Source organism: Mauremys reevesii, linkage group 21 (assembly GCF_016161935.1).
Source record: "Mauremys reevesii isolate NIE-2019 linkage group 21, ASM1616193v1, whole genome shotgun sequence".
In the NCBI taxonomy this organism is placed as follows: domain Eukaryota; kingdom Metazoa; phylum Chordata; order Testudines; family Geoemydidae; genus Mauremys; species Mauremys reevesii.
The window spans coordinates 16885456-16905948 of NC_052643.1; the positions used below are offsets into that span (position 1 = coordinate 16885456).

At 54.0% G+C, this 20493-nt stretch overlaps 1 protein-coding gene across 2 annotated transcripts in view; it reads right to left on the bottom strand.

The window, feature by feature from the left end:
* Positions 1–9653, bottom strand: part of VWA1 (von Willebrand factor A domain containing 1) — a 30522-nt gene extending 20869 nt beyond the window's left edge. The window contains exon 1 of one of the 2 annotated variants that reach the window (XM_039509245.1): positions 9530–9653. In XM_039509245.1, coding sequence (XP_039365179.1) covers positions 9530–9638 — 109 coding nt within the window. In that variant the 5' untranslated portion in view covers positions 9639–9653. The other variant, XM_039509246.1, reaches the window with a different exon arrangement.
* Positions 9654–20493: the final 10840 nt, after the last annotated feature.

The following is a 20493-nucleotide window of genomic DNA, read 5'->3' on the forward strand; positions in this document are numbered from 1 at the left end:
AACGATGCCCGAGCCTCACATTAACCCACAACTGACTAGATCTCCCATCAGCCATGCGTGATCCTCGTATCGTCAGTTCCAGCACAGTCCCATCCAAGTGACCTAAATTCCCCTGATGATTTCAGCGATGCCAGTTGTTATTCACATCTCCCAAAGACTGCTGTGTGATCCCGCTGCATTCCCCACCCAAAAGGGGTCTACATTTCCGTGCCTGGTGGGTGAGCCCTGGATAAACAGCCCACATAGCTCTGGGAGATCCCCCAAGAAGAAAGGTAGCATTATTGCTATTCACAGCTTAGTTAAACGGAGCACTCGGGGGAAGCGGAGGAGGACAGAGAATATGATGGAGAATCTGCTGTGATAGCAGCATTTCTCTCTGGCTTATTTGTTCACGGCTGCGGGGCTGGGCTCAGAACTTAATAAATTCTTCAGACCCTTATTACAGAAAACGCTGTCTGCGCTGCATGAATCCTTAGGGGACAAACGCCAAGCGGTGGAAGATGGACTGAAAATGCTTCTGCTGGGCAGTGTGGAACTGCAGTGTGCTAGTCTTGCTTCTCTGAACACCTGGGCCCTCAGCTGCCTGCGGGTCAGAAGAGAAATGAGGCTAGAAACCACAATCCATTCCCTAGCAGTACTGTCCACCCCAAGAGTTCAAACAGCCACAAGATTGGCTTAGTGAGCTGGAAACGTTTTTAAAGTAAGAAGGTTTCAGGTCTTTTAATTGTCTTTCTGGGTTTTGAGCCTTGGTGTGGGGTGTGTGTGTGTGTGTCAGATTTTCCAGCGCTTCCTCCCCACTTTTCCACAAATGAAAGCTGAGATTCTCATGTAATCACAGGACTCCGGGAGCTGGAGCTTTAATCCCCCCACCAGATATCGCAAGGTTTGTGCAGAAATCACAATGGCTGGCAATGCTGAATTGTTCGACAAGACTGGCAGCCTGCCCGTTACAGAGACCAATCACTGGGATCGCGGGGCTCTGCACGGCAAGGATGAGGGGCATTGGAAGAGCAGGGCAGAGCGAGGCAGGGGGCATTGCCAGATCTGCATGGGGAACCCAGGGCAGGCTGCAGGGCAGGGCTGAGAGGCATTGGCAGGGCAGCGCGTGTGGGTCCGGGACTGGAACGGGAGTGGGTGCTGGGGGACAGGAGTGGGGGACATGGGGCCAGGAATAGAAAAGCAGGAAGGGCTTTGAGGTGGGAGTGGGGGAAGGGAACAGGCTCAGGCCAGCCCCCTAGGGCCTCGCCCCCTCCTTCGACAGCCCGAAAAGAGGCCACTCCCGAGGAGAACGGGGAGGGGAAGCTGCCCAGAGGGGAATCCATTCCCACTCGGTGGGCGAGAGCGCTTTGCTCCGAATGTGGAGCTCAAACGCCGCCTGAGCCAAGGCGCACGGAAGCTCCTGGTGCAGCCCGGAGCGGCGAGCGCTCTGCCCTCAAACGGCCTGCACAGGGGAGCCAAACCCACAAGGCAGGAGACAGTTGAATGGGAACCTGCCCAAGAAAGAGCTCGCAAAGGAGGCACATACACCTCCCACCCTGAGCCCGCTGGCGGGGGGGGGAAAGGGAGGGAGAGCACATGCCAGGGGCAGGCATCGGGGGAACCAAGCAGCGAGGGGACTAGGTGAAAGCGAGAAAGGATGAGCAATGGCAGACGGCTGCCAGGGGGACGCACGCAGCTCTCTGAGAGGTGCAATCACCCAGCAGGCTGGGGAATGGCTCACAGGAGCCCAGGGGATGCCGATCGGAGGAACAGGATGGGAGGAAGCACAATTTAAAACTTCCTCCGCGTGAAACCTCTTGGTCTCTCTAGGGCAGAGCTGGAAGCCACATGGCTTGAGAAATTTAAAGCTGGACTAGACAATGTTGTGATGAGTTGGTGGGGGGGGGGGTTGGGGGGGGGCTGAATGTATCCATGTCCTTATCCTCCCTGCATGGAACCAGAACTACTCAACTGCGTGTCATAGACCCCTACACTGCTGACAGCTAATGGGGATTCTCCTTTAGTCCAGTGGCAGGGGGTGCTTTGGAAACAGGAGGGTCTATATTCTACCCCATCACATTCCAAGTGGCCACGCTGCACGCGAGGTGGACATGCTGGTGTGTTGTCCAAATGTAAGTGCAGCACCGGGAGAAAACCTGTGGGGAGCAGGCCACATGCCCTTATTGGGCTTTCCCAGCTTGAACATCTAGGCCGTTTGTAAAGCTCTTTGGAGAGTTCGGTCTCTAGCCCACGGATGCTGGTTTAGCAGCGCGGGGATACAAACTCATCCCTGTGCCCCCCTTTGCTCCGAGGCCGGCTGGCTCAGGACCAGGACCCCTGTCTGGATATAGGGTTCTCCTGCTAGGTGCCTTCACTTCACTGTTGATCCTCGGCGTAGGTTAGATCTGGGCCCATCCTGTGGTGGCAGGGGGTGTCTCAGAGTGCATGCGTGTTTCAGGGTGTGTGTAGCAGGGGTGCGGAGAGTGTCAAGGGCGTTGGGGGCAGCCGTGCGTGTCGGGTGTGTGAGTTGGGGCCGGTATTTGGCAGGGGGCCCATCCGTGTCGGGTGTGTGAGTTGGGGCCGGTATTTGGCAGGGGGCCCGTGTGTATCAGGGCGAGCATTTCAGGAACATAAGAACACGTGAGCCGGAGCACTGCATTGCTCTGGGTGCACGTGCAGGATGGCGGGAAGCGTGTGTGGGATTGTGTTTGTTAGCTCTTCAATCTAGACATCTGCAGCTGAAAATCCCAAAGGCAACATGCCCTGAAGCACCAGAGCCCCACAATGTCCCTCCCTGCCTGCTGTTTGCATGTCTTCCCTGGAAGCAGCACCCATAGCCGACTAGCCCATGAACCTGTCTTGGGTCTGATGTGCTAGCTGACGGGATGACGTAGCCGTTCCAACACATCATGACCCGGCAGCAGAAGTCATGCGAATCCCCCTCATTACAATCCCACCCGACAAGGGAGAGCACTGAAGTCAGAGGGTGGCGACTACATGGGAGATGCCCAGAAGAGGCGCTCACGGAGCTTACGTTCATCACAGCCACCTTGGCCTGACCCAGCCCGGTGCAGAAACACACCCACCGGCACAGCAGAATTACAGACCCGTTTGCAGAACAAACCACCACACAGAGTCCATTTCAGTGACATTTGAACCCATGTTTAATGTCAAGAGTTGGGGGCAGACCTGCAGCAGGGCAATAATTCATTGTAAAACCTAGCTCTGATACAGCACTTCCCATCCAGAGAGCTCAAAGTGCTCCACGGATGGGGTAAGCATTACTGTCTCCATTTTACAGATGGGCAAACTGAGGCAGGGACATTCCTGAGGTCACTCATCAAGTCAAGGGATAGAACCCAGGTCTCTCAAGACCAAGTGTCGAGCCTTCAGCTCACTGAGCCACACTGCCGGACAGCCACATGAGTGCCTAGAGTAGGCACGGGACCAACAAACCACACAGAGGGATCTGCTATTTATTCACAAAACTGGCACAGCCTGGGCAGCGTCAGCATCAATCCTGGCCTCAGCTCGGGGGGGAAAAAATCTACTTTCCACGGCCCATTGAGTCCTTGGCCTCTCCGCTGAGTCTGCCAGCAAGGCTGCAGCCAATAGGGGTTCTGGAGAAAGAGACTCTTGGACCCACCTGAGAGGAGACTTTCAGACAATACTAGCCCGAGCCAGATTCAAACCGGTGACGTACAGGGCGATATATACACCCTCGCCACTAACTTCAGTCCATTCGGTCAGAGGGTTCCACATTGGCTGGTTGACATGTTTGGATTCCTGCAGCAAGTCACTCCGCTCATGCTGCCACTGCCCTGTGCTTTCCCCTGCTGGGTCACCCACGCTGCTGTAGGCCCAAGTCAGACGGCAGGGCCAGCTGCTTGGCTGGCAGGCCAGGGCGAGAGCGCTTGGCAGCACAGTTGCCATCTCCTGGCGTGATGTCATCTGTTGCCCTGTCTCTTCTCCTACCCCCATCCGCCAGAGGAGTATCACTTACTTTTCTGACTGTTGCAACAAGCAGCTGCAATGGCTCCTGGCCCTGGTAGGGTCTGGATGGCCTGGGACTGGAGGTGGCCCAAGGAGTCTGCTTGTCAGTGGTAAACAAGATCATGTGCACTTGAACTCCCTGGGCAAAGCAAAGCATGCCCCACGAGGGACAAGGCTCCAGTAAAAACCCAGCCCTGCCAGTGTTACTGAGTCACTCAGCAGTCAAGAAAGGCACTGACCAAAAAACCCACAGCGCAGCCACTCCCAAGAGGAAACTATCAAAGGAGGGATGCGAACCAGCATCCTGCCAGACCGCAGATGATGCCACCACCCACTGAAAGGCTAGATAGAGCCATCATGCTGCGCTGGAAATGGGTGTGTTGATTGTCTGGCACTCCAGGAAGCACCACATCTTCGAGACAGGACTTCCCGGAAGGTGGTTAGATTTGATTGGTTGGAGAACCTGTGCAAGGAGGCAGGCGTATATTTTGCAGCTATTTATGGGTACCACAGAATGGCTGATTCCCTCCCCTCTAGGGCTGAGATATGCAGGTTTGCTCCTTTATAAAAAAAACAAACAACAACAAATGCTATATCAGGGTCAGCTTCCCCTGACACTTAACCCCAATCAAATATAAATAAATTGCTCCCCCCTCCCCCTGGTATCTCTCTCTTCACAGTTGTCACCAGAGCTGGATGGAAAAGCATGGGACAGGAGCACAACACGCTACAAGGCTCTCAGGTGCCTCCCTTTGCATTTTTGTTTTTTAATGTCCTTGTAATTGTACCAGTTCTTTCCTCCACATTTCCTCAGAGATGGAAGGGGACCCCGTGGGGTTCAAACTGCTGGTTAATCCTGTGGTGCTTTGCAGTCAGCCCCTGCTCCAAGCAACGCTGAAATGTAATTAATCCTCGAAGCTTAGTTGGAAAACTGAGATTTCTCACCTCCAGTGGGATCTTTAAGACAAGGAACCTGCCTCAGCGTCATCGACCCAGCCCAGGCCAGTGCCAAACATACACAGGCCTAGCTAGGGCGGTTGGGTTTGGGTTGCTTTATTAAACCCATCTCGGTTCTCTTGGCAACTGGTAAAGAGACTTCCTTAAAACGTGCTTCGTGGAACTAGCTCCAGCCTTGGGACAGGAGACCCTGTTCCACTGCTGGGCTCAGAGCCCTGCAGCACTGTCTGCTCTACCACTGCTGAGCGCCTGCAGCAGCTCGGCCGATGCACCTCGTGCCCCTTATTCTAAGGCACAAAATTGCCTCACCTGGGGACTAACTGTGGGGAAACTCATGTCACTGGTGACCCCAGGCTGGCCTGGGACCCAGGTCCTTGGAAACAAGAGGCAGAGCCCCGCAGCCCCGCTCTCCCACTCGCTGACCTTTTTGTATTGCAACGTGCACGCCAGCCAAGCGAGGTACGGGCTCCGTGACTGGCTGCGATCAGTGTGGAGATCACAAAGCTCTCACGGGACCATCGAGTTGCTTGGCTTTAGCTGGGAGAACGTAGCTGGCCAAAGCTTTCCTCCTGCCTGAATTGAGATATCAAAGGATGATGCTGGCCCAGACTCCCCTCCCTTGCAGCGGTGTCACCCACGCACGGTGCGCTGCTTGAGTTATACGGGACTCAGAACTGGCAGGAGGAACGGCACGAACTCAGCAGCCAAGAGACATCAGTCACCAGTCTCTTAATTGTGCCTTAAAACCTCCAGCCCTGCCACTCCCTCCACCTCCAACTGTTTTGCCCTAAGGGGAAATGACCCAGCACCCTCAGAAACAGAGCTGGAGTTTGGTTGCTGAAGAAAGCAGGCTCTGTTCTCACTGCTGCCCCCGTCCGAACAGATGGGAGGAGACGGACTCACCCTAGGGCAAAGGCATCAATCTCCCAAGAGGGGATCTTTACCATCGACCCAACCCTGGGGGTGTTACTCTGGAGTGCCAGGCCGATTACAGAGAGGAGATGCTGTGCTACAAGCGAAAGGGACCACACTGCTTGGGAGATGGAGGGTGTAGGGGATAAAACAGATCTCTCCAAATGAGGGATGCTCACACAACCAAAAGACCAAAGCTGTTCTGCAGGGTAAGCCAGGGGCAATCCGTGTGCACAAAATATAAGCTACAGATTGAAAAATAGCTCTTCAGGCTTCAACCAAGCTACTTTTAAGGCTACAGCAGTGTTGCCACATCTCATGGTTGTCTTGTGATACTTGGGGCTTTGCATAAAGCCCCAGCTCCCAGAGTCCTGTGATTAGAAGATAATCTCAGCTTCCAATAATAAATAAATAAGAAGTTTCTAGCCCTCGTGGAAGTGGAGAATGTGACCCAAGTGCACCCTGCCTGACTGGGGTTTCTCTGCACTGCGCAGCTCCTTGCTGAGGCTGAATGAGCAGGTGGGACCCTGTCCAAAGTGTGCATGGAAGGACAGTGGCCTCCTGGGCTAGCTGCAGCATAGGTTGGGTTGGTGACCTCCATTCCCCTTCTCATCCCCTGCGTAGTGCACAGCACTCAGACACTGGGGGTTAAACATCATCCACTATACACCTCACGTCTCCAGTACCGCCCTCGCATGCCCCCAGAGCTAGCCGCCTACGATGGCCAGGTCTCCTTCCAAAGAAGCAGCCCCACTTCACTGTGTCTAGGCAATAATCTTACATGCTCCCACCACGACACAGAGGGTGAAATGAGCGGGGCTGGCGGCAGCAGCTGCTCTCAACCTTGCAGTTTTCAATCAGCTACTCTCCTCCAGGAGTTTGTGCTAAAATTGCCGCTAAACCCCAGGTTCAGCCTGCCTTCACCTGCTGTTTCCTGCCTTCACACTCACCAACGGATCTGTCTTTTCAGGGCAGCATAACTGCTGGAAGACAGACGACAGTCTGTCCATCCCAAAGGCCCGGCTCCGTGCTGCTCTCTGCCATACATTGTGCTGGTGTCAGTCACACAGTGCAGCTGCAAAATGCAACCACTGCTGCTGCACAAGGGTTTTGCATGGGAGTAAATGATGGCACAGGGTATAGGGCAGTGATGAATTGGGCTCTAAATGTTCTCCTTTCTATAGGCTGGATTTTGATTTCCGCTGGTGTAAATCTAGAATGACCAGCTAATGCTGATCTCAGTTACACCCATGGGAACCCAGAATAACAAGAGGTGGAACTCTAGATTGGCACCGGGCGGGTGGGGCTGAGATAAGAATCTGGTCCTAAGCATGCCGCAGGTCATGCACCCCACTGTCTTAGCGGCAGCTCTCCGATAACGATAGCTATTGACCAGTCATTCCTGGGAGCTCAGAAATGCCACTGGCCACCCAAGAACATTCCTGCATTGTTTGCTGCAATTAACAGTGAAGCCACAAGAGTGTTAAGTGTGAGCACCAGGAAGAGCCAGGGATGTGTGGACTGACTTTCTGCCTGCCAATCCAGCCCACCCCACACCATGCTGGTAAATCAATCTAAGCTGCACACAACAGCCCATCCAACACACAGAGCTTCTCCAGAGCACTTTATACAAAACTTTAGAGGCACCTCTGCTAGGAGCCATAAAGCACTGAAGAGCGAAGCAGTCGGATTGTGGAAAATAATCTCAGACCAGCTGACCAGCAGTTGCATTTCGTCGCAGAGTTGTAAAACTAAAGCAAAGAAACCGAGATTGCAACTTGTATAACTTTGCTTCTCGTGTCAGCCACATCCGTTTTATAAAGCTAGGTTTGCCCTTTTTTAAATTTCCTCTTCAAAGCAAGGTCTCTCTCTTAGGCCAGGCTACAGAAGTGCCCTGTACATTACCAGGGCTGGTTAAATGAGTAAGAATAATCATTTCTGCTTGTGTAGCCATCAGAAAATCCTGGCCCAGCACCAGGAGCAATCATGCCTGCCTGGGCATAGGAATCTAGCTTGGTGAATTATGTCACTGGGGCCAGATTCCAGCTCTCTTCCACTGAGCAGTGCTTTCCTCTGCAAGGAGTCCCACTGCAGCCAGCAGCAAGGTCCTGCTCATCTTGAGTAAAGGTGGCAGAATCTGCCCCAGAAGGCTTCTAATTAGAGCTGGTCAGGAATTTTTAGACGTTGCTTTTGGGGGGGGGGGGGTGTCACAATTTGCCAATTCCTCAACATTTAGACTAACAGACATTTTGGAGCATGAGCTGTGAATACATCTTGCATCCGACAAAGTGGGCATTCACCCTCTGATACTCAAATTTGGAACACGTTTGTGGGCAAGGGTCGGTCCCGACAAATCTCTCATTTTCAAAAACATTTCAAAAGACGTTTCAACACTAACTTTTCATTTAAACAAATACATACATAAAAGAGTCATCACAAGAAAACATTTCATAATCATCACCATGAAATGTGTGGATGGAGCCAAACTGTTTATTTTCCAGATTGTCGGTTTGCAAAGATGTTCACGAGTTTCATCTTTTGTTCTGATTTGGGACAGGAACGTTTTTGGAATCAATAACTTTTCCCCAGGACGGGAAAACTGTTGCCCACCCAGCTCTCCTTCAATCCCACAGCTGCTCCCCCAGCAGGAGAGGCCGAGAATCTGTTCTCCAGACCTGACTGGAAGTTCACATCTCCTCTCACACAGCCGCAGGTGTGGCTGCTTTCCTATCACCCCCGTGAAATCCACCTGCAGCTACTGTTAGTCTAACATCCAAAGCCTAGAATTTGTTCCACCTATAAACAAATGAAGAATTAAGCAGACGCTGCTGACTTAAACCCCACTCTGTTGTCTGAAAACTTTTTTTGTTCATTACCGTCTCAAGTGACTCCAGAGATCCCACCCACCCCCTGATTTTCCACGTTGTTTACTTTGTGCTTGTGACAGCACTTAACGTGTTGTCGGTTTCATTGCCAGTTCCCCCGTTGTTTGCAATGGGGCTTTCCCACAACACACGGGCAGAGGGAACATATCTGAAAGGTGGGAGAGGAGGAGATATAGTTGTGAAACCTCAATAATTAGCAGGCGCAGCTGTAGCACCGGCAGGTATTTTTTAAATGAAAATGTCTGTAATAAAGAACCAGGGCTCCCTTTCCTTCGGACCGGACTGAGCTCCGCAATCGCACGTTATTTGCTGCAATAAACAACAACAGACACGTTTGCTCCCTGCTGGGGTTCGCTCCCCCGCCCCCTTTAATAACTCGACTGCATAACTCCCGGGTGGCGTTTCCAGGGTCAATAGCCCTGACTAGCCCCGGGATCTCCAAGCACTCACCTTTCTTGGGCAGGTTCTGCTCCAGCGCAACTTGCAGCCACAGGGCGAGCTGAAGCGCCGTCCTGGCCAACATGGCAAAACTACCCTCGAGCCCAAAGCTGCGCGCTCTGAAGGCAGATGAGCGGCTGGAGCTCAGTCATATTCCGGGGCAGGGTCCCGCAGCCCCCCCCCGAACCTGGCCGCTGGCGCCGGGAGATCAGCGCCCCCGGTCCGGAGAGTTTTTGCTGCGCTCTTGCGGACGCCGGCTGTGGAAGACACGTCCCCTCCCTTCCCAAGTCATAAATCCTCCCCCCGACAGGAGTGGCTGGAGGAGCAGCCCATGCAACACCCCAGCCGCTGCGTTAAACTCGGACCTGAGTTTGCCTGTAGCCGGGCTGATTTCCCAACGCCCAGCTGCAGTGGAGAAAAGCCAAGGCTGGGCGCCCCTCTCCCGTGAGCTGGCCCGGAGGGAGCAGGGGACATGCCCCCACCCAGTGCACACTCTCACCGGTGATACTGGTTAGCTGCAGGACAAGGATTCCACCAGGTCTTAGTGCTACTCTGCTCTGCCCCATAACTGACCAGGAGCCCAAGGCCCAGCACTCCCCAGACTCACTTCCCAGTTGTGCTCCAGGAACCATCCCTGGACCTGGCATGCCCAAGTGCAGTGGAAAAGCAGCCACCTCTGGGGTGGAGGGTGGCAGCCAGGTGGGCGGTGCACCAGGTTGTGCTGCCCATTGTGGCTGGTCCAGGTGACAGCTGCTACATAGCCACCTCTGAGCCTCCACCCAGCAATGCACGTGGGGACCTGTTTAAAGTTAAGCAGGAGTTTAAATACTTTGCTGGAGGGTTTCTCCTTTAACTCATGTGGCAAGGGACATGTACCAAAGATCTCAGGTTGGATCCACAGCAGTGATTGCAGAGCCTAATATATGCAGCCTCAGTCTGGAAGGAAGGAGAATTTTGGTCCACAGCACTGGGATGGGACTCAGGAGATCTGGGTTGAATTTCTGGCTCTTCCACAGATTTCCTTTGTGACCTTGGGCAAGTCACATCATCTATATTCCTTTGTATCCATTTTGTCTAGTTACGCAATAATCTCTTTGGGGAGGGACTTTCTCTTATTACATCTATGTGCAGAACTGGGCATAATGGGGCCCTGATCTCATCTGCAGCCCCTCGGTACCACTGGAACACAATAATAGTGAGAACCGCTCTATGCCTCTCCTGTGGTTTGTCCTTTTGCAACGGGATGACACATTTTTCAATGCAATCAAAATGTAATGCCCGGGATGCAAAGAGATGGGAGTGCTCATTAAAATAAAATTCCCCCGGCTCAGAGGGTGAAAAGCGCATGTCATCTGCTACTGCAGACCTGAGACAAAGAAAGTTACTAATGGAGGAAAAAGTGGAAACTCACACTTGATCGCTAAAGAGCAGTCGATTGTCCTTCCATTTTATAAGGGGAGTAACTGGAATGAGAGAGGACAAAAAATAGCATAAGAGGAAACTTTCAAAGCTGGTGTGTGTGTGTGTGTGGGGGGATTTCTGAAAGTTGTGAGCAAAGTTTCTCCCAAACTGATTTTGTGTCTCCTCTCTGGGGAATCTCAGGAACAACAGTTACAAGCTGTGCAGGGTGGAAAGAAATTTGGATGCAAATTCCCCAGTGAAATGGAAAGGTAGGAGGGTCCCAGCAAATTAGGGCCAGTGTGGAGACATGTGGCATCAAGCAGCCGGTTTTAACTTCTGAGCTTCGTGGGGCAAATGTGACCCCACCTGGACACGCCATTGCAATGCTGCGAAAGGACAAGCTTGGTACCAAACTGCAGAGTGGGAGAGTTTTGCATCCAGGCCGTCTGATGCTCTGTCACTCGTCCGGTAACACGATATGAATGAGTCAGTCTCACGCCCTGATTGATTCACACGGGCAGGAATAATCGTTATCCCAGAGCCTGGTGAACGGGGAGGCTCCAGAACAGCTGCTCTCGCTCCGACCATCTGGGATTCGTAAGGCCCTGCCCCTGGGGGTGGCAGCTGAACCCTGCCGGGGGAATCCTGGCCAGACGTGGTTGCTGCTAGCTGGTTTCCCTGGCCGACGTGGGCAGGGATGTTTGGATAAAGGCTGAAGGGCTGAGTCCCAGGTTAGAAATCGTGGGCCTTATCCAATACCCAGTGAAGTCAGTGTCAGTCTTTCCATTGACTCCTGTGTGCTTTCGATCCATCAGCATGGTGTAGAGATAACCCGGGACAGCAGGTGCCTATAACTCCCACGGAGCTGACAGTGCTCAGCACGTCTGACAAGGAGCCCATCAGTCTGTCGCACAGTTTGGGGTGGGGACTCTTGTCACTACAGGGGGGCTGGGGAAATTTGGGAGTGTTTCTCACTCAGAGAAATCAATGAGGTTTGGTACCTAAGGTGATTGTTCAAGGTGGCCAGGGCAGAGTCTATACAAGCCAGCGGGTGATGGAGGCCGCTGAGCAGGTATGTGTTAGGACTGGCCCTGAGTTTATCAGTATGGACGACATGGTATAGTTGCCACCCTTACTTCTGCGCTGCTGCCTACAGAGCTGGACCCTCAGTCGGCAGCCACCACTCTCTGGCTGCCCAGCTCTGAAGGCAGCAGCGCAGCAGTAAGGATGGCCTGGTACGGTATTGCCACCCTTACTTCTGCGCTGCTGCTGGCGGGGCGCTGCCTTCAGAGCTGGGTGCCTGGCCACCAGCCGCCGCTCTCCAGCCACCCAGCTCTGAAGGCAGCAGCACAGAAATAAGGGTGGCAATACTGCAACCCCCCTAAAATAACCTTGTGACCCCCCTGCAACTCCCTTTTGGGTCAGGACCCCCAGTTTGAGGAACACTGGTCTCTGCTGTGAAAACGCTATATTATAGGGTAAAAGCACAGAAAAGACCAGATTTCGCGGGGGGAGACCAGATTTCATGGTCTGTGACATGTTTTTTATGGCTGTGAATTTGGTAGGGCTCTATTTATTGACAGTCATTCCTATGAGCACTGTCTAGCTGAAGGATGTCAAAACTCTTTGGGGCGCTGTATGCTGGAAACCCACCACTTGGAGAGGAAACGCAGCAGCTCCTCTGCTCTCGCCACACTGCACGACACTGTTTCTCTGATGTGAAGCCTGCCTTCCCCATTACCCTGCAGGAGTGTTTAGTTTGGCACAAGGCAGCTACTCAGATAGCCAGGACCATGGTGCCAGCTAGTCACCTGACTCATAACACGCACCAAGGGGTCTTTAAAGACCAGGAATGCCAGGGACATTGGACTGAAAGGCGTCAGCTCATGCTGGGGCATTAATCCGACCCTGACTCAGAGGGAAGGCAGGCAGCCAGTGAGCCATCAACACTGTATACTGCAGCATCTGGGTTCTCCATGCAAGTACTAGCCAGACCCGCTCCTGCCCCCTGCTTGCTGATCTGCCAGGGCTGTTCTCTCCTTAGGGTCACATCTAGTTAATTAAAGTGTGCTAGGTCCTTGCATGGTGGAAATTGGCAAAGCTCCATTGAGGTAAAAGGAGCTACACTGGATCTATGTCAGGTGAGTAACCGGTCCTGTTTCTAGTCCTCAATTAACTGCCTGTCCAACTCGTGCCACCGCAGGGCTCAAGTCAGCTTGTACTTTTATTTGGCATTAAAGACAATGTACAAAAATAGTGACCTTGGCTCCCTGCGGTTTTCTGAACGTGTCTGGCGATTGGTATGTATACACAGCAAAATAATCTCTTACGTTTATAGGCTGTGTGTCAGCCTGAGGCTCCCTACAAATTGTATACAGGAATTGGTTTTCCCGGCACTGGAATGCAGCCACTTCTGGGGTGGCGTGCGGCAGCAATTCAACAGCACACTACGACAGTCCACAAAAGTTTAGGACACAAAGGGAAAAAATTGCAGGGACAATTTAGGGCAGGAGACTGCAATGACACAAACTGGAGGAGGGCCAGAACCATGGGACAAACGTCCAGATGTCAACAATAAATGTCAAGGGACTGTCTGAAAAAAAGTGCCACCTAATGCCACCCTGGGGCACTGCTTCCGCAGGAACAGTGCCTCCTATTGACTCACCAATGCCACTCCCTGGGGCACTGTCGGGATATGGGATCCTATTCTAGTTCCTCCTCTAACGAGCTCACATGGCGAGCCGCTGTGGAGATGAAAGGAGAGAGCTTCAGTTAAGCTCACGCAGCTAGACATGGGGATGTCAGATGTGTAATTGGCTTTGAGTGGTGTGGGGCTGTCTAAGCAGAGCCATGCACTGGTGACGGGCTCCTTCTCCCCCCGCGGCGCCAAGCGGGGGGGTCGCCCGCCATTCAGATCAGCCTGGCTCCCAGTCCCAGCCGCTCCAGGCAGTCCCTGGGGAGCCGGCTGTCACCTCGCGCAGACAGTCAGGTTACATCGCGCAAACCAAAGTGACTGGTGGCTCTGGGGCGCCTGAGGAGCCTGGAAAGAATGGAAACAACAGCCCCCTTTGTTCTCTTGGCCGGCCCCAGAGCGCGGCGCGTTACAATGACATTACAGTGTCGCTCCCGCCCTGGGTGTGAGGACGGCTACGCCGGGTGAGGGAGCCTGTCAGCTGGGGGAAGGGACCCGCCAGTGTGCTCTCAGACAGGGCTCTACAGCAAAACACTTGCGGGCCAATTCTCCCTGGTGCGCAGGCCCCTATGCACCAGCCTTGTGGCGTAAGGGGCCTCGGAACGGGCAGAAACTGACCCTTCCTCTGCGACCATCCAGCTGCTGCAGCCCCCAGTGGAGCGGGGGGGTCAGTGAAGGGGGGGAGCAGGTGTGGCTATTCTCTGTTTCCCCCAGGCTGTAGGAGCCAGGGTATCAGAGCGCAGGTTAGCGCTGTCGGCCAGCGCGGGCCCTGCCAGGTGCTGGAGTGCGAGGACTGCCAAGGTGTCTGAAAGCCACGTAACCCCCCTGCACCTGGGGCAGGCTGGACCAGCTGAGCGGCAGGGGCCTCGGTCCAACTTTTCTGGGTAAACACCTGGGTGCCCAGCACCGTCTCGCTAAGGCCCCTGTCCAGCGTGGCGAGAGGCTGGGCTCAAAGGCTGGGCGTGGTGCAGGGGCGGAAGGAAACCCAGCTAGGCTGGGACGTCCCTTCCCCTTTGCCTGGTCTGCATCCACAGTGCAATGAGTTGGTGAAGCGGGAGGAGGCTGGCTGCTCTGAGGGTCCCTCCCCCCAGAACTGGGACCACACACGCAGGTGCTGAGCCATCTGCTCCCATGGTGCCTTGCCAGGGAGCTTCAGCCCTGCCCCTGAGGGATCCCCTCCAGCAGTGCAAAGGTTAAATGTCTATGGCCCACTCAGTCCTTGACTCTCTGCAGAGCCGGCCTAGAAGAAAGCCCATTAGTGCCCGTTCCTGGTGCGGGATGGGGGATCTGGACTTCTGCCCACTGGGCCCTAGGCCGAGACCCCGGAGTCACCTCGGATTGGCCACCAAACAGCCACGGGTCCTTTCAGCTTCCGGGTCCCACCCTTTGAGCAGGGGGTTGGACTAGATGACCTCCTGAGGTCCCTTCCAACCCTGAGATTCTATGATTCTATGATTCTAGTGGGGGCAAAAGACATATCTGGCTTTAAGACTAAGCTTGATAAGTTTATGGAGGGGATGGTATGATGGGATAGCCTAATTTTGGCAATTGATCTTTGATTATCAGCAGGTAAGTATACCCAGTGGTCTGTGATGGGATATTAGATGGGGTGGGATTTGAGTTACTACAGAGAATTCTTTCCTGGGTGCTGGCAGGTGAGTCTTGCCCACATGCTCAGGGTTTAACTGATCGCCATATTTGGGGTCGGGAAGGAATTTTCCTCCGGGGCAGATTGGCAGAGGCCCTGGAGGTTTCTCGCCTTCCTCTGCAGCATGGGGCACGGGTCACTTGCTGGAGGATTCTCTGCAGCTTGAGGTCTTCAAACCACAATTTGAAGACTTCAATAACTCAGACATAGGTTAGGGGTTTGTTATAGAAGTAGATGGGTAAGATTCTGTGGCCTGCTTTGTGCAGGAGGTCAGACTAGATGATCATAATGGTCCCTTCTGACCTTAAAGTCTATGAGTAACAACCACAACCACGCAGCCCCCACTGCACAGTGACTCGGGGCTGCTGCTGCCTGACTCCCCTTGAGGTGAGAGCTGTAACTGCCGCTGTTCCAGGGTTAGCGGGAATGGCCATGTCAGATGGGTGGGCTGGGGCACACAGAGAAGGGACGTGAATGGCGGGGCCAGATTTTGATGGAAAGATCCTCAGCTGGCGTAAATCAGCATCGCTCACTGCGGCCAATGGGGCGAGGCCCATTGATTCCAGCTGAGGATCTGGCCTCAACTCTCCCCATTCTCAGCCTGGCCTGAGTCAAATGTCATTGGCCCTCATCATTTTAACACACATTTTGATCTACTCTTTCAGCTCTGTTTGTACTCTAGGCAATTCTCCCAGCTAACCAGCTCTTTCTAATGCCCTGTACTGTGCTTGAGCTAATCAGCTGCCGCTCAATTGCCGCGTCCATCCAGAAGTGCCATGTTTTGCTAGGAAGAAGAAAGAGATTTCGATCTGTGAACCCCTTCTAGTCCCTATAGAAAGAACCTGGATAAAGAGTGATCATATTTTCCGAAGTCATTAGGATCCAAATAGCACCACAGAGAGAGTGATGGAAAATATGTACATTGGTTCAAGCTATAAAGTTTCATTTCAGCAATGGAAGCTCCAGCTCAGGGCATTTGCCTTTATACTAGCATGGGTTTTGCTTTCATTTTTTTAATGAGGTTAGATATTTGCAGCGAGAGCCAGAACATGTGAGCAAACTACTTCGGGCCAACGCAATGAAAGGAACCTCTGATTGCAATTGGGCTTTACGGCTAGAGCAGATCAGGGGGCTGATAACGAGACTAGCAAATTGTCAAGTGCAAGAAATAGCTTCTAAAAGATACTGGAATGCTGGAGCGTGACTCATCTGCCTCCCGCCTGCCCCTCGCCCCTCCCCGGACATTCAGCTCAGCAGCCTCTCCTCAGGGTCCTCTGATCGCTGCCTCAGAAGATTTGGGGGTTCCAGTGTCACAGCCAGGGAGAGCCAGGTTCCTAACTGGAAAAGGAGGGCAGGAGTTCTCAGACTTTGTACTGGTGACCCCTTTCACACGGCAAGCCTCTGGGTGTGCCCCCCCCTTAGACATTAAAAACACTTTTTTAGAAATGTAACACCATTATAAATGCTGGAGGCAAAGCGGGGTTTGGGGTGGAGGCTGACAGCTCGTGATACCCCCATGTAACAACCTCATGACCCCCTGAGGGGTCCCGACCCCAGTTTGAGAACCCCTGGAGCGGGGCCTTTCTTTACCCAGACCCGCCTCAGTGTTCACTGGGGTTTGGCTAATTTGTCCCATCAGAGAGAACCAGGCAGAGTCAGGGCTGCATTTGGGCTTCCTAGACCTCGCGGGCTGGGGAGCCGCCATTCAAAGGTGAGGGCGGTTTGGATCCTGCTCCCCTCTCTATGAATCCCAGCAGTCTGGGGTGCACGTGCGCAGACAAAGCACTCTGGGGCTGGCTGGTCTTTAACGCTGATGGGAGAGGAGCAGTATCAGGAATCTGCTGCCCTAAAAGCCCCCTGAGCCTAGCTGCCATCACCCCTCTTTGCTGGACAGCCACTGCCAGGTGAAAGTGCAAGGTCCCAAGGCCCCGAAACAGTCGATCCCCTTGGCCTGACCCAGCATGTCCCCTCCCTGATGGTGACGTACCCCTGCCTTCTGCATCCCCAGGCCTCTTTGCCTCCTGCAGGCTCATCCAATGGATGCCAGGGAACACTAGGGGGCGCTGTGCCTGGACTCATGCACCTCTGCGCTGATGCCAACCGGGGCAGCAATTTACTGCCATGCTCTGGCCCCCGGGCGGGTTCCAAAGTCCAAGTCCTTGCATCAGATATTGCTGACAATGCTCCTGCGATTCCCTGTGTGGACGTCACTGCACGGCCAGTTTCTCCCCCTCCCTGAAGCCAGTGCCGAGCCTCTCTTGTTGGCCATCAGCTGCTCTGAGCCCAAAGCAGGAGAAAACGATTTGTCACTGAGAGACGAGCTTAATCCCTCAACACTTGCACTGAATCCTGACATGTCTGGGGGCTTTAGTGTTTCTCTGGGGCTGACAGCAGCGCTGCCCTTCTCAGCGGATTGAGCCAGATGTGCGCAGCTGTCTGCTGCAAGCCCTGCATTCCTTAGCAGCGGTCCTTCCTCGGCAGGGCGCAGAGTTCCCAGCCCTGCAGTCCAGGGAAAGGGTGAGGGCGGAGGTCTCTGTCGAAACTGACCCCACCGTATCTGCCTGTCATCGTGAAATCCCGTTTTAAAAACGCAGGGCGGTGCTGGGGAGGGAGGGCTCAGAAGTGGAAAGGCACAAGCCCTATCGGCATAAAGACAACCTGGCATTCGCCCAGCCACAATACCCTGGGCCTCTGTCATCTCTACAACATCAACCGGGGAGTAAAAAGTCCTGGGATGTTACTGCTGCCTCCTAGAAGGCACCACATCGCTTATTTCATCCTTTTGCAAACTCTCCCCCTGAAGGAGGCAAAGTCCTCCCAACACGGACAGCCCCCGCCCGCTCAGCAAAGCCCCTGCTTTCAAGTCACCTGTCTACAAGCCAGCCCCAGTCACCAGCCAGTAACGTAGGCTCAGTCCTGGGAAAATCTGACCTATGTGCATAGACTGCTCCCAGGACGCCCAGCGCAGCCCCCTCTGTCCAATGCAGAGCATGCATCAGGACGGGCGACTGCAGACTGCATCGCTGAGGGTGGGGGCGGAGAGGGAGCTGTGTTTTAAAGCTATAATGTCTCTATTGTGCTCAAGCAGCCTGGCCCATTGCCACTGGTAGCTCCCGTTTTTCCTTTACATTTGCAAAAGGCATTTGCATGCCCTTAGACTCCCTAGCGAGTCCTTTGGCAAGAGCTGGCCTGGAGCGGCCTGCGGTTATTTATGATCCCTTCCAGCCATAAATGCTTCCATTGGCTGTTGTTAAAGGCTAGTGACATATGATTTCACTACAGGCGTGAAGGGACGACAGGGCCTTGTGTAAAGAAAAACAGAGCTCTGAATTCCGTGGCGCTCGGTGTCAGCCAACTTTAGCATGTGTCTGGGCAGCTAATCAGGCCTCTGACCTGCTGAACTGCAGCAGGGACAATATATTTTTTAAACACACATGGACGCATGGATTTGCCTTCCGCCTTGCCTGTGGCTTTCAAATTAAAGCTCTCGGGGTCAATAGAGGCATTCGCTGGGCTGGGCGGCTGGAAAGACAGCTGCACTCTGAATAGCAGCCAGCCACTGACGAAGAGTTGGATTCAAGCCACGCGAGATACTGAACACCCCAATGTGCACGAGTGGTTTGTTGCTCATTATAAACACAGGGCCATTAACAAAATTGAGATCAAAGTTTAGGGGACTTCAGAGCTTGGGTCTTGGGGCCGGTGCGTCTCTACAGGTTTGTCGACACTGCAGTCGTGGGGTGTGGTTGTAGCATGTGTAGACATGACTGCTCTAGCTTGGATAGCAGAGCAGTGAGAGCACGGGCTCCAGTGTGGCCTAGCTGCCCGAGGACGTACCCAGGTGCCTGGGTGGGCTCGTACGGCCTGCAGTGAAGCCCATGCTGGATGGAGCTAGCTGAGGTGTCGACCCTGTGGTTGCGCTGCAGCCCTCCCCTATGAAAGCAGGCCAGGGGCTCCCTGGCCAAGCCGCTTGTGTCTCCATTTACACCTGTGCAAAATGAGGGTCAAATGCTACCATGGGTGTAAGCGAGAAGGGAATTCTGATTTGGTGGCGTTCTACAGCCATGTTGCTCAGGCATAAATAGCTGCATATGTTGCAAAGCCGGGGAGAATCAGCCGCAGGAAAGGGGCTGATTCTCCACTTGCTTATCCCGGTCTTACTTGGGAGTAACTTCATTGACTCCTGCACCTCCGCTCTCCACTTCCGCCCGTGAGCCCAGGCCCAAGAGGGCACGTTCTGGAACCCTAGTCAACCACCACCATTTTCATAGCGGGGGCTGATGTTGCTTTGCCGATCGGCTCGGGCTGGAGCTCTGGCTCTGAAGACAACCCCTCTCCCTAGGCGTCAGAGACCGGGCCGGAATGTCCACACTGCTATTTCTAGCGTGCTAGCCTGGGCCCTGCTGGCGTGAATCTGTCGACTCTGGCTGTGAGCCTGGTTCCCAGCAGCTGTGCAGACGTACTCTCCGTGGCCTAAGTCCCCCAGCCTTTCAGTGGGCACTGGGCTCCCAGTGTCCCTTGGGTGCTGGTTCTTAGTGCACAAGCAGGGTCTGGCCTTTTGCTTTGGCCTCAGAACGTTCGCTCTTCACAGCCTCTGGTTCTGCTGCAGCTGCTGTGGGACAGCCTGCTCCTGAGCGCCGATGCTGCACTGGAAATGGGGCAAGCTAATGCAGCCGCATCTATTTACTCCAGCAGAGCATTTGATGCACCAGGCACAGGGAGCAGCACTGGAGGGCTGTTTGCCCCCTGTAGGTGGCACAGCGAGGCAGCACTGAAGGGGTTAACCAGTGGGCCTAACACGATGAGACGTCATCGTGCATTCAAGGGGCGCCTGGCTTCTGCCTCTCCTCAGGGGGGTCAGGACTAGGCCCACCTCTCCCCAACAGCCGTCGCTTCCCATTACCTCCACTCCTGCCTCCCGGCATGCAGCAGGCTGAGGTAATAGCTGCTGCGTTGTCACAGCAGATCTGAACCCTCCTACGCCCCACAGGAGATGCTCGCGGTTGTCTGCACGGATCAGTTTATGCTTGAGTGCATCAGCCCCGCTCTCCTGGCCCGGCTTACACTGGTCCCGGAGGAAGAGGAAGTCATTTTAACCCCCGAATCAATGGGCAGGACACACGCAATGTGGCCATCCCCCGGCCTTCGGAAAGCATGAGTCAGGCCCCCCAAAATCCTGAGCTTGGCTCCACGCTCACGAGAGATGACAATAATAAATGGATGGCGGGTGGGGGCATCTTCTTATTTGAATTCTGGGTGTTGAGCCTTTAGGGATCACGTTCTCCAGCTTTTTCTCTGCAGCTGTGAGGACTAGAAAGTTACTTTTTCATTTAACCGAGAGCAGAGCTCATCAGGGAGTCACGTCTCCCTGGGGCCAGGATTTCAGCCCAAATCGAGTGACAGTGGCAATAGCGTCCCAAGAGCTGTCACCGCTGCTCGTGTGGCACAGAGGAGGCCTGAGCCAAACTGGGTAGCAGGCCAGGTTTGCTGAAATAGCTCGTGTTGGCACAGTGCATCCAGCCACATTTAGGCTGGGAGGATTATCAAGGGAGCCAACTGCGGCTGAAGTCAATGAGAGCCGGGCCCCT